This window comes from Chanos chanos, chromosome 2 (genome assembly GCF_902362185.1).
Source record: "Chanos chanos chromosome 2, fChaCha1.1, whole genome shotgun sequence".
NCBI classification, from domain to species: domain Eukaryota; kingdom Metazoa; phylum Chordata; class Actinopteri; order Gonorynchiformes; family Chanidae; genus Chanos; species Chanos chanos.
The window spans coordinates 57,450,620-57,464,754 of NC_044496.1; the positions used below are offsets into that span (position 1 = coordinate 57,450,620).

Here is a 14,135-nt window from a genome sequence, read left to right on the forward strand (position 1 = left end):
AATCACACTTTCTTAAACATCTGTAGTTTATGTCTTGTTGTGTATCTGAACAATGCTCAAACGTTTGATAGACATAACAATGTTTAATACCTCATTTTTTTCCTTTATAATCTTCAGTAAAGTCGTGTGCGTGTACTCAGACGTTATCTCGCGATGGTTAGACATTTAGTTTCATTTTGAAACTTCACTGTACTTACGGATCACTGGTGCCACCTACTGAATTGTGTTGCCATTTGAACTATTCCTGACATATGTTCCCTAATGTAAGCGGTACAAGCTAGTAGTGCCGAGTTTAATTTTTGATGAGTCACTTCACATTTTTAACTGTGACTTAATCACACGCAATTGAAAATTATCTCGATGTCAAAGACATTGTTTTTAAGCAGACCCATGTCTGTATGAAACAAATGGATGAGTTTCGTTATTGGCAAGAAAACATGTTTTTTTTATATATATATCAAACCAGTTCATCTCCAGTCTTAACCTCTTGGTCCTGCCAGACTCTCATTTGTCTGTAAGCGGAGTGTTGTTTGTACACCTAGTAGAAATTTTGGGTCCAAACAAGGAAGATTTTAGGAGTTCACTTGGAAATGACAAAGAATTAGTGACTAGTAACTGACTTGTGTACACACACACACACACACACACACACACACACGATTGGTCAAGCATTGAGTTTGGCTTTTTTATTGTCTCACAATTATAACTTTCAGAACTTCTGATAACAAGGAATCCACACAGCAGAAAAACAAAACAAAGCAATTCTCAGTAAGCAGCTTCCCACCCCCATCCTTTTCTTTCTTTCTCTCTAAATGAGGGATCTCATTACTTCCTTTTGCTGTCTTTCAACTGAACAAAACATACATCTCTCGATGGTAATATCATAATGAGCTTATCTGATGTTTTGTTTTTCCCTGAAACATGTAATTTGGACCATCAGAAAAACGTAACAGAGAGAAAAAAAGACGCATACTCACAGAATCATTTTCCCATTACTTTAACTGAACAACATATTTCTTTTACATAGTATCCAGTTAACGTCTTGGAAAGAGTTTAAAAACACAGTAAACAACTCTATTGATAACAACTGCAGTTTATTGTAAAGTAGAGCAAAGAACTTTACAGGGATTATGTCAAGAATTTGTCAAACAAGAACAAACAATTTCAATTAAATTAAACAAACATAGGGTTTCACTGAAACACTGGGCAAAGCCTGATCCCCAGGGATTTGTTTTTTAACATGGTTCTATTGTGCTCTGCTGATTGTCTGCCAGAGCAGGTTAGAGTAGATCATTGTCTCCCTTCACCTTCAACACCACTGGCATTTCATGTTTCAGCTGCATAGAGCTATTCTGAGGGTGATGTCGTTTGACTGGTTTCACAAACTACAATGAAGGTGGAGAGACATAAAGAAGGGAGGAGAGAAAGCAGGAGGTTACATACATGGTATAAATACACAGTGCTGGTCAGAAAGAGGCATACACCTGCTGAGTTTCACACGTTCCCATCTACACGCCAAGAGTCACCATGAAGCTGACGCTCCTGATCTGTGCCTCCGTCCTGCTTTACCTCTCCGGTGAGTTCGCATAGCGCTGAGAGGGTCTTTTGGGGTCTTTCAGAGCTTCTTAGAATGAGTCATTTGAACACCTTCACAATTGTCTTTAAAAAAATTATTTGTTCATGATTTCAGTATAGTTTTCCTCCTACTTCCCTTTGTTGACAAAATGTCCAAATGTGTAGAGAGAACACACCATTTCAACAGAGTCTAAGTGTTTCAGTGTCTGTCTGACAACATTCATGCAACATATTTCATGTAAAAAAAAATGCTGTTGGCTGAAGCAGAAACCTCCTGATATCCTACTCTGTACATAAACCAAACAAATGCAGGTTAAGACTGTTAACACTAACAAAAGCAGGGCAGGTGAGATATCAAATAAGCATTTGTCTAGACTGTGTGTGAGGCTTTCATTAAGCGGCTTTGTGATAAATTAGGACAGTGCATTTGCTGTTGGGGGGCACCATTGCCTCGGTCACAGGACACTGGTGGGAACAGAGATGCTGTTGTCTGGGTCAGATTGCCTATCTCTCAATCACACAGTCCTGCCAAGCCATGCTCATCTGATCACTGGGCTTCAGAAAAGAAGAAGAAGAAGAACATTAGATCTCCATTAGACCCCATTTAGGTCCTCTATTTTAAAACGGTTAACATAAGGTATTGGAATCTCCATAGCGACCGTGTATATTTGTGACAGTGTTAAAAGAACATAAGAAAGGACATGGTGACATGCATGTGGTGGGGCTTTTTTTGTACCTGAAAGTACAGCCACAAAGCAATTTGAATGCAAAGGAAACAAACGTGACTCAAAATGTCCAGAACATTTAAAATGGGTATGACAGCCTCGTCAGATGAAGAACAAAAGAGCGGCGACAGAAGTAGTAAAATAACAGTGGTTGAACGTCATTCCTTGAAGTCATTACCTGTACCTTCCTTGTTTGTAGCACACTAGAAAAACACGGTTGACCTTCCGTGTTAAATTCTCATCATTCTTGTTTTGTTTTTTTTGTTTTTTTTTCCCTTACAGTTTTCACGTCGGCAGAGGATGCGTCCCAGCAGCCTAGAGAGGTGAGATCATTTTAGCGCAGATTATGCCAGGACACAGGTGACTTGCTGTGACTTAAATCTAGATGTTTAAACCTAAGATTCTGCAAGGAATAAAATGAAAAATGAACAAACTGACAGCTATAGGAAAAATGGAAAGATAACAGATCGGGAGAAAAAAGTCAACTCACTACCATACTCAGTCACCCGTAACAGACTTATACAACCTTATATGTTGTTACTTTTGCAAAACATATTTGTAGTGTAAGGTCTGAAATATAAAGACATTTTTAGAGCTGTCAAACGATTAAAATAATCCATTGCGATTAATGTCATGAGTTTGTGTCGTTAATCGCGATTAATCGCACATTTTTTTATCTGCTCAAATTTTACTCTAATGAAAGACTATTCACGCGCAATATGTCTATAATCATACGTGGACAGGTTGCAGGCGGCAGGTTGCCCTTGTGCTATTTCCCCTTTAAATGAACACGAAGCCAAAAATTATGTCTTCAGTCTCGTAATATTATGACTATTTCTCGTAAAATTACGACGATATTCTCGTGATGTTATGGGTTTTTTTTGTAAAATTACGACTTCATTCTCAAAATCTAGGCGTTTTTTTCCCTTCAGTGTGGCCTCTTACTATACTATTGGGATGTACTCCGTCATAACTCATAACAACAGCAGCTCAACCTAAGATAATTCAAAAAGCTGCCAACATTATTAGTCTACTCAATACGAACAACTTTCCCAATCACATTTGTTAACTCCGCCCATCAGCAGGTTGGATTTTGAGCGTTTGGACAGCCCCCCTTTTTTAAATGTTAATCAACACAATGGTAATTTGAAAAAAGAGAACGCACTGGGTCAGTTTTTCCATGTACAGATTAAGTTCAGTGATTTTAAAATGATTTTTCAGTGGAAAAAAATACCCATAAATGACCACGTTGAATCTGCATCTGGGAAATGGCCCGACTGCGTGTTCAGCATAATATGAAGTTCTTCCTCCTCTCAAACAGGCTAACTGTCAGCAATATGAGAGTGGCATGTGCTCCCGTGAGAGGGATCCTGTGTGTGGGGATGATGGAAGGACATACAGCACAGAGTGTGTGCTCTGTCAAGAAAACAGGTAAGTCAAAATCAAGTGTAATCAAGTGTAGAATGTATCAAATCACAGAGAAGGGAAAAGAGGCATTTTCCCTACATGCAAATCAAGCAGCATGTTCAACGGTTTGACAAATACCACTGTGCTTTGTGTGTTTTCAGCATATAAAAATCCATTTACTGCTAGGGTCACTTCCCTTTCATAGTCACAGTTACATGGGTTCATATGTGTGAAGAAATATCAAATACACAGACTGAATAATTATCAGTGCAGTTATGTATTTAATATTTGATCATTCGTGTTAAATGCCCAGGATTAAATTCTTGACGATGGACAGGAAGAAAAAAAAGTTCTGAGAATCCAGGGTGTGGGACACAGGTGTTGAATTACAGTTGAGAAGACTAAAGAATGCACATTTCGGAGAGGTTACACCACATGACCAATGACTGATAAATGTTGAGACTGCTTACGTCGCAACAGAGAGTGGTGTTATCTCTGAGAAGCTATCTTCGATTTTTGTTTTGTAGTTGTTGTTCTTTCATGTTCATAAAAGCACAAGGTCTCACGACATCACCACTTTTAATCTGGTTCGCAAAAAAGTACACAAAAACACAGAGTCTGAGTCAACCCTTTTTTGTGTTTGTTCATCTGCTCTTTCTCACAGCTCAGGGCTGCAGGTTTCATAGATATTGAGAAAAAATCTAAACCGCTCCTTACTAGTTGAACTGTTTGTTTAATCTGAATGTATCTTTCCTTCTGTGTAGAAACAGACAAGTGAAAGTGAAGGTCGCCCACAAAGGAGACTGCTGAGACTGACAGATCAACTGACCAATCTCTGCCCTTAAAGGACCTGCACCAATAATTTAAAAAAAAAGCTTTGCATTGCATAGACTACAACAGAAATAAGACAACGTGCAATAGAAATGAAATGCACTATAGGCTACAACGGAAACACAGAACTTAACTAATCAGAACTTAACTAATTAACTGACCATGTCTCAGTATAGCCAGATTAAACACTACAATATCATGTAGCAATGAAATCTACTATTACTCCAATCAAACAGTCTTTAATAAACTGGCTAAAGCATAAAATGTCTTCTTTGTCACTGAAGTAATTCATAAATCTCTGCAGTACCTTCTCACAGAGGCCGCTGACTGTAAACACACCAGTGTTTCACAGGGAGAAGACTATTACAGTGCAGTGGACACTCCACCAAACAAATACTGATGGAAGTGCAGAGATATGGTAGATATGAGAATATACCATATGCCTTAAAGTAAAAACACAATGATGGTAGCAAAAGTGAAAGCTCTCAGAGCATAAATTGCAAGACCAACGCCATGTTTCCGAAAAATAATTTAATAATATTATTTTACACAATATGATTTTTTCCCACATTCTTATAGCTGTTAGACTCTTCATGCCAATAGTTTTACCTCATCTGTCTAATGAGGGTCAGACAAAGAGTTCTGAAATAAAAAAAGAAAAGTCAAAGGAATTTTATACAACATTTGTGAAAAGCATATGGCACAATGGGAACTGCTAAGACAACAGAGTGCCCGGGAAGAACATTCAGCGTTTTGTATTTTTATAGTCTGTAGGGAGCTCCATCTCACAGCCTACGCTTGTTGCATTTTTGAGACTGCAGAGTCAAGCAAAGCCAGAATCTCGCCAAAGTAGCCGTCCTCCTCGCCGAGTTCCTGCTCACTGAGTGCCAGTTCCTGGTACTGTCTCTGCAGGTCACTGAGGGTCCGGCTCAGAGAAGGGTTCTGCTGGTACTGCGCTCGGCAGTGCGGCATCATGGCTAACAAAGTACGCAAAGCCTTCTCCCTCCAGTCATGCTCCTCAGAGTCCAAGAGCTCTGGCACCAGGCTGCACCAGCCTTGCTCGGCCAGCAGGGGGGAGAGAGAGACCTGAGCATACTGTCTCAGTTTCTCTTGGTGAGAAGAATCTGGAATGTAGTCCAAACCAGCCTGTGAGATCAGCTCCTATAAACAAGAGAAATGCCAAAAGAAAACGTATTAAAAAACATATTTAAAAAATGTAGTTTAGGTGATGTTCTGTTATAGAATTTAGTGTCTAAACAGTAAAATGGCCCCTGTTTCACTGTCTGGACGCTAAAAGCTAGAAAAATATGATTCAATTCTAAATTATATTAAATTCTGTGAAAACATTATTGTGACCCATTCCAATCCAACTCTCATTAATGAAAGGCTGAGGAGAGAACTCACCTTTTCTACAATCAGGTCATAGAGCACGGTGATGATTCTCAGACGAAGAGCTTCAGCCCCAGTCACCTGGAAGAGCTCGGCCAGCACCTGGACACCCCCCCGGTTCACAAAACGGCTCTGAGCAAAGGGGAAGTGCCGTAGCAAGGACGCCAAAGCAAACAGCACCTGATCAAAACACAACGATCAAAAAATGAATTAATCATGGCCATTACCTTTAGTGACAGCAGTAGGGGAGCAAAACATGGTGATGGAATGATGCGATTATAAATTACTTTAGCCATTCATTCATTCATTAGTTCGCTCATTCTTTCATTAATTTGTTCAGTTCCGACAGTAAAGATAGTGTATGTGGATTTACACTCTAAAACCGCTATAAATCACAGATTAAAAAAAAAAAAAGAAAAAAAAAAGACAAATGTGCAACGTGACCTCAGGGGCACTTGTGAAGAGGGTGGAAATGGAAAATGGGAAAATGGGAAATGGAAACGGTTCTTCACCTTTTTTTTGACTCCCAAAGGTCGTGGAGTGGCGAGCAAGGTCAGCAGTTTCTGTAGCGCTCCACCTTCCACTGCCTCCACCTGCACGGTGGGGTTGCTAAAGTAAATCAGACATTCAGTTAAACATGATCACTTTTTGCTTTTCATAAACCTAATAAATAGAATTATAGAGGAACTTCTCCTCGATCAGTGCTGGCATTCTGAATACCACTTAATTCATAGCAGTGAGTATTACAGTTTGTGATTCTGTGTGAGGTCACTGTTTACCTGGAAACCGCGGACCCCAACACAAATGCAGAACTCTCCTGTAGCCGAACATCCGTACTGTTCAAAGCATCAATCACCAACCTCAGTCCTCCCATTTGCACCAAGTTCTGGGCGTTATCCACCTGTAAACACAAACACAGGCAAGCCACGAAGTTCAGAGGACACCTACAACCACCTAAATTCCTTTGTCCACACTAAGGATCAGAGGCGGATCCAGGGGTGGGCTGGGGTGCGCCCAGGGCTGCCCAGATTGACAGCTGGCCCATCCATTCAGATTCGTGAATGTAATTTTTTTTTTTTTTTTTAAGTTTAATTTTTACTAAAACCGTGAATGGGAATTGTTTTTTCTTGGGAATCATTACAATTATGTATTAATAATAATGATATTCAGAATGTCCTCTTTTACATTTGTTGACTGACGTTAGGCTACAACATGTTATATTAACCTTAACTTACTCCAGTAGTTCTGTATGAGTTTCACATAGCAGCTGCTGCTTGGCAACTGTTAAGTGCAACTATGGCTAAATAGCTATCAGACCTGTTTTCTTAAAAAAAAAAAAGCAAAAAAAACCCCACACACATCTGGAGGAAGGTCAGGCCTATATGGCTTCCTTTATTAGTCTGCTCTTTAGGTTGTAAATATCTAAGCCTGCTGAAGAAAACATGCAGTGAGGCACTTCACTCAGACCCACGCAGAGTTTTCCAGGTCTACCCATCAGCCACTTTCTGTATCCGCCACTGCTAGGGATCGATTTGAACCACTTCACGTTTGAGATTTCATGAATGCAATTACCTGATGAACGAGGTACTCCAGGTCCAACAGGGCAGCAACCTTGTCCTCCACAGTACTGTTTGTGCTGTTGTATGTAGACAGCAATCTCCTAATAACCTGGATATCTGTTTCCATCAGCATGTCCAGCTCTGCCATGTCCTTCTTTAACTCCTCCAGCGGCCGAAACTGGGCCCTCACTGCTTCTTCATCCTACAGAGAGATATGACTGAATACCTCATGAGAAAAATATAAATTCAAACTCATTAAGGGATGGCAAACCTGAGAAAATGCACATACCCTCTCTGTGCCTTTGTCTTTGTCTGTGGAGTCCTCTGCCCCCTCTTTGAACTTTTTCAGAGCTTCTTTCAGCTCCTCAGCAGTAAAAGACGGTGCCTGCATGTTCACCATTCCCTGCCTACGTCACAGGAAAAAAACCAAAACAAACCAAACATACTGTCAATGCAACTGCAGGATGACTCTAATATTGTTATCTGTGTCAAAGTAGCACTGCCTTAGTGACAGGAAAACGGATGAAACCCAACCTCTTTCCATCTTTCCAATGTTTGAAGCCCTCCTCGTCACCCTTTTTAACCTCCCTCTGTCCGGTCTGGAGGTTGAGTCTGACGTGAGAACCAGCTGGAACCGCTTGTCCTACGTAGTAATGTATGTGGTTAGCATACACAGATGGCATACATAGGTGAAAACTGCTCCGAACGTTATCATAAAAAAAATACCTGGTCTAAGAGTCTGCCATTTGTCTGTAGGATAGAACACTTCCAAATCCTCCTCGTCTGCTTCATCTTCGACACGAGACTCTGCATCCTCGCTGGGATTGTCAGAGCTCTCTACAACAGTCATGGCCGAAGAAGACTGGAACCAACAACCCAATCCTTACAAATGAACGTGTACTGAATGTATAAGATGAACAAATTAGGTGACGAGAGCAAGATGGCTTGCTACACAGCAAGCAATACCCACCTTTTCACTTCTGGCGCAAACAACAGCGAGGACAACCCAAAGGATGAGCGCGACCTTCGGACAGCTGCTCCGACTACTTTTCATTGTAAACAACGTATTGATTGAGCCTCAAAATAGACTAATACAGAAGTACGAACTAACTTACATTAAATGTCATATTACGCTTGGACTGTTTTTGTCTTTACGCAGGCTAATTCTCCATGTCAGTTTCTCTAACCTGCTAGTACCCTGAACGCTAGTTACCTCGCGGACATCAACGACTTTACTGGAATCTACGTTTCACAGTAACTGCCGAAGAACCAAGCATCCGAAAACAACTTTCCCAAAATTCGTCTCCTTACGTTGTAGCTTAGCAACAAACATTACACTGAGTCCGTAAGCATTTAAAGCCAACTTTCCCAGCCGGCACTAGTCATCGTCAACAACGTGGGCCAATAGAATCTTTGAGAGTGTACATTTCGGAAATGTTTGGCCCTAGTTGCACAACTTTGATTGGTCATAATGGCTTTCAGTACCTCCCTTCTCCCTGACGCAATACACGTGAAATTTGAATGGCGGCGCCATGTGTTGTCATCCGTTCTGCTTCCCTGACATGATAGTAATGAAAACGCAGACACTCCAGTTACTGGCATTGTTTGGTTTACATTAATATACTTACATGATAACGAAGCCATCAACTTAATAAAGGGATAATAAAGTCACAACTGCTATATATTAAAATACGTTTATTGTTCATCAAGCTACATTAGAGTATTGACACAAACAACACAGAGGTATCAATATGTTAGTTTCTCTCTTTTCTGTTTAGTATTACTTTTAAAACGTTCTGCAGTTTCAGCCTTCACCAGGAAAGCGCTACTGCTGAGCACACTGGTTTTCCATGGTTTTCTCAGGGACAACATGGATAGGTGCTTGGGACTTGTTTCTCTTGTTCCTTTCTGTTCTTCTGTTCTCCTGTTCTTCATCCTTTGGCAGTGATTGCTCCTCTGCTGTGTTTTTGCCTTCTCCTGCCGAAGACCTACAGGCAAACCATCCAATGTGTGCTGAGGTTTTATCAATGCACCTGCCCCCACACACACACACACATACACATACACAGCACACCGCCCTCTTCACAGGCAGACATCATCTCATCTCACAATAACGCCCATTTAATCATTTCATCAGTTCAGGGTAGCGCTGTGAATTTCCTTTCCCACATGAATGATCCGACAGTAAGAGGAACCTGAACTGTCATCAAGGGACATTCACTTCAGTTAATGTAACTAAGACAGCTATTACTGCCACTGCAGCTAAGAGACAGTTGACACAATCAACACTTCTGCTCACATTACTATAATGCAGAGATCAGCTTTCAGGCTATTGAAAACATAAATACAACTAAGGTGGGGGAAGGTTAAAGGTTGTGTTATCAGTCGCTGGTATATTATATATACACACACATTAAAAAACAGTCCCTGTTGTGTCTGTTTCTAGGTAAGACCATGACACACCCCCTGCATCGTGGGGACGTAATGAAGCCTAACACACATTCTTCCCAGCCAGAGGATGCTTGAGCGGCAGAGGGAGAGCGTGCAGTGACGGCCGGGGAGTCAGCGTCCTCATAAAGCCCAGGAAGAGGGAGAAGACAAAGAGGGCAAAGTGCACACAGCGCAGCAGAAGGGAGAGGGGCCGGCAGGCGGAGGGAGACACTGACCTGGGACTGTCTGGAATAGTTATGGGAGGTTCTTCTGAGATGCGGACACACTTGCTGTCTCGGGGTGGCGGAGGCGCAGCGGGGCTGGGCGCCGGGGCTCGCTCTGGCAGTGAAGGAGGAGCTACGGTTGGCTCCTCTACAGCACAAGCCAGGGGCTCTTCCTCTCCCTTCTCCATCACATTTTTGACAAGCTCTCCCTCAAGGGCTGGGGCCTCTTTTTTCACCTCCGGGCCGTCTTCGGGAGCGTCTACCGGAAGTTTCTCTCGTCTGCGCTTCTGGACTCGGCCTTTGTTCACCTCTGAGAATGTAACGGTGATAAATGACACGTTATCTGCGAATACAGCAGTAATGTATAAAATCTAATATACGGCAAGCTATGCAGGGTATGACCGTGTTATGAAACGTGAAATGCTGTAGTAAGAAGCAGATATAAAATATTTCAAAACAAAACCACAACATATCCTGAAGTTCAGCTTAACAGACACAGCTGTCGATTCCTCCTCGGAACATGCCTGAACAAGCTGGTGCTACTGTAGGTCTGATACTCTGGCAAGCATTTGGAACTATACTTCAATGCTGAAGCATTAAAAAGTAAGATTTTACAGCTGATGCTTAACACAGAAACACACTTAAGACAGAAAGTGAACGCTGAGTGACCTGAACTGGTATGACAGATTCATGCAGCCAGGATTTTTATCAGTGCTTTTCTGAGCAATCCCAGAGCTCACATCCCTTGCAGTAGTGACTGGCAACTAAACCTGTTACTATGCTTCATCTTGTACACTCATTTATATTATGAACACAGATGCAGTTATGATTACTTACCAATGAGATCACCATTCATCATTCCAGCTTTCTATGGCAGCTGTTCACTTCTGAGGATGTTAAACTGATAGAGTATAGGTGCATGTTTGTGTTTGTTTATTTACCATTAGGTTCATATTTCAGACGTAGCTCTTCCAGTTTGATCTGGAGTTTGATGTTGTCACTTTGGCTCTGTTTCAGTGCGCGTTCAGCTCCGAAAAGTTTTCTTTCCATCTCCAGAACTCTCTGGCTCTCAGACAGAGACTTCATCCTCTGCATGGACAACTCGTCCTTAAGCTGTTCTGTGTCTTTCCTACGTATCCCCACACACACACACACACACACACACACACACACACACATTACCCTTCAGGATGTTTTAACACATGATCCTATGAGAAATCACCAATCAACTGTAAGCCCTAACAGTCCTGTGGGTGGAGCTACACCTTGAGTTTGAGAGCTGCATTTTTAACAGGTCTGTGTAGTAGGTCTCATCTTCTACGTGAGGTTCCTGTGAGGAGCCGGTGGGACACTGTGTTCGTAGAGATACCTGCAGACAGAAAATTTCATGAACGGCTGTAAAAATTTCAGATGGGATATATGCCCGAGACACATTCCGTCTCTCTCACCTCTGCCTTCTCCAGCTGTCGCACTTTCATCATGAGAGATTCTATCTCGTTATTTTTCTCCAATAGCATGAACTGCAGACGCTCCAGCTGGGCTGGGTCTGCCCTTGAGCCTTGGAGCTGCATGAGGGTAGCGATCTGTACCTGCTCGAAGAAAAAGACAGGAGAGGAGAGAAAAACAACCTCTCAGTCACAGGTGTCTACCCATACATCACCTGTGAGAGGGCAGCGGTGCAGGTGCATAGCTAAGGTAATGTTGTGCCGTGTAGTCATGACCTAGGCTGTTCTTCAGCAAGGACACGACAACATATTTCAAATGCAAAACAGAAAACGTTCTAAGACATGGGAGACATTAGAAAGAGAGAAACAGCAGCAGCAGGAGGCTAAAATTAACTGATGCGTCATTGTACCTTCATGCGGTGCATCTGTTGTTTGGAAAAGGCATGTTGCTTCTGCAGGGACTGGTACTGCACCTTCATACTGATCAGCTGTCTTTCCATCTCCGCTCTCTTATCCTCCACCTGCCAGAATTCAGAGACTTGGCATCGCAGCACAAAACCAGAGACGTGAAACAGGTCCGACCAAACCAGCGCTTAACGTACCTCAGAGAACAACGAGTTCCCCTTGCTGTTGGGATCCTGAGCCTGTTGCAGCACCTGTTCCAACTGGATCTGGAGCTCTTGGTTTGCCTCTCGGGCTTTCTAAATTGAGAAACAATTCCACAGAGTAGAAACATTAACTGCAAAGAACACAACAGAGGTAAAACTCACAAACGTGGGGATCTCTGTCCGTTCGCAAATGACTAATGCTCTCAAGCCTATTCTAATTTTGCAAAAAATACACCCACATTTTCAGCCAGTAAAACAGAGAGTACACGAGGCATCCATATGCTTAACGTGCAGCAATTAGACGACAAATTGAGATGACTGAGATCAAAATAACTTCTCTTTCAACTGTCTGCCTCCACCTCTTATGAAGCACTATAAAGTGAAATGCCTAAAAACGAGCCCCTATATCTTTACTTACCTCTAAGGCGTTGTAACAAGAGACTGCCTCTTTCTCCCTCTCCTCCTTCTCCTCTGTGAGTCTCTCTAACTGTCGCTGAAGGGAGGTGTTTAGGAGCTGTAGCTGCTCCTCTTTGAAATGGGCCTCCTGCAGCTCCTGCTCCAACGTGGTCTGGGGAGTAAGGAAACACTTCACAAAACTCATGCAGAGTCCACAACTGCCTGCTGAATGGGATTATATACAGTCATTGTGTTTGAGGGGACAGCTAATGTAACTGACGTTTGTACTGGTTGTTCTAATAAGCGTAAGCATTGATGACATTTTGTTTTCCTGGCTTAGCCCTTAGACTGAAGGTCATGTTCTCACCAATGAAGATTCCAGTTCCATCCTCTGCACCTGCAGCTCCAGGATCTCTGAGGACATTGTTTCATGGGCACGCTCAGTCAACAAACGCAGTTCCTCTGTCTTGCTGCTCAGTGCTTCTGACTGCAGCTCCAGCTTGTGTCTCAACTGTTTCTCTATGAGCTGAGCTTCATCCTTCTCTGCCTTCATTCTCTCCAGCTACATTAATGAGAGAAGAAACTCAGTGGAAAATAGGAAAAGCCCATTGGTCTGGCATAGCACAGACAGTAAGAGAGGGAAAAAAAGCAGACAGTACGACACAAAAATAATATCGTCTCACAAATCAATACTGAATGTATACATGTTTTGTTTTTGTGCATGTGTTTGTGTGAAGCCATGTATTAGTCATTCATCTTGGATGATATTATTGTTTTGCTTTTCAGTCAGTATCTGTCTACTTATATTAAAAACAGACAAACAAACAAACAGAGTTGCATTTGAAAAATATCCTTAAAAATAAACAAACAAACAAAAACAAGTAGCTTGTCTGCTTTCTTATTGCACATACTTAGGAGTAAGTACGCTTTGCATAAATCTAATTTGCTGCTGTGAATTACCAATGGGGTACTTAAAACTTTTTTGACAAAAGAAATAGCTCTTCTCGGTTCCTCGGACCAACCACTGTGTGAGATGTGAGTCTGACCTTGCTCTTTAGGTCACTGAGCTCAAGGGCATGGCCCCTCTCCAGCTGAGCCTGCTGCTGTTCCCATTGCTGCTTCTGTTGGCTCTTCACAGCGTCAAACTCTGAACGCAGGCTGTCCAGCATGCGAGTCTTAAGCTCAACTTCCCTCTGCAGGGAGTACTTCTCCTGCTCCAGGGTCTGATCAAAAACATGTGCAATTGCATTTTTCATACTTCTTTATTTATAACCAAACAGTGTTATTAAATGTCTATGCATATCTGATTTACGCTTGTTCGAGACATGAATCTAGTTTCTAGAATGTAAACATGGTGAACTCTTCTACCAACTGTTACCAAGACAACAAAAGATTTCTAACTAAGTTCAGAATCGCACCTCCATCGCGTTGGTCATTTCTATCCGCTGCTCTTCCAGTTTATTCTGCAGGTCCAGCTGCCCGTCCAAAAGCTGAAGTCCATATTGACCTGCCTTGTGTAATGCCTCCTCAGCTTCTTTCAACTTGC

At 42.1% G+C, this 14,135-nt stretch overlaps 2 protein-coding genes across 2 annotated transcripts; both read right to left on the minus strand.

Annotated features, from left to right (window-relative positions):
• Positions 1 to 5,112: 5,112 nt before the first annotated feature.
• On the minus strand, positions 5,113 to 8,849 carry sil1 (SIL1 nucleotide exchange factor). The gene is made up of 9 exons (XM_030765908.1): positions 8,457 to 8,849; positions 8,213 to 8,348; positions 8,021 to 8,129; positions 7,776 to 7,893; positions 7,500 to 7,688; positions 6,707 to 6,828; positions 6,440 to 6,536; positions 5,943 to 6,107; positions 5,113 to 5,699 (listed from the first exon to the last, which is right to left on the minus strand). The coding sequence occupies exons 1-9, from the start codon at positions 8,538 to 8,540 to the stop codon at positions 5,331 to 5,333; spliced, it is 1,389 nt and encodes a 462-aa protein (XP_030621768.1). The 5' UTR covers positions 8,541 to 8,849; the 3' UTR covers positions 5,113 to 5,330.
• A 462-nt stretch (positions 8,850 to 9,311) lies between these two features.
• On the minus strand, positions 9,312 to 13,773 carry spdl1 (spindle apparatus coiled-coil protein 1). Its single transcript, XM_030766924.1, has 10 exons — positions 13,636 to 13,773; positions 12,957 to 13,151; positions 12,612 to 12,761; positions 12,188 to 12,286; positions 11,996 to 12,106; positions 11,589 to 11,729; positions 11,406 to 11,509; positions 11,082 to 11,269; positions 10,153 to 10,450; positions 9,312 to 9,474 (listed from the first exon to the last, which is right to left on the minus strand). The coding sequence occupies exons 1-10, from the start codon at positions 13,756 to 13,758 to the stop codon at positions 9,312 to 9,314; spliced, it is 1,572 nt and encodes a 523-aa protein (XP_030622784.1). The 5' UTR covers positions 13,759 to 13,773.
• Between the last annotated feature and the right edge of the window lie 362 nt (positions 13,774 to 14,135).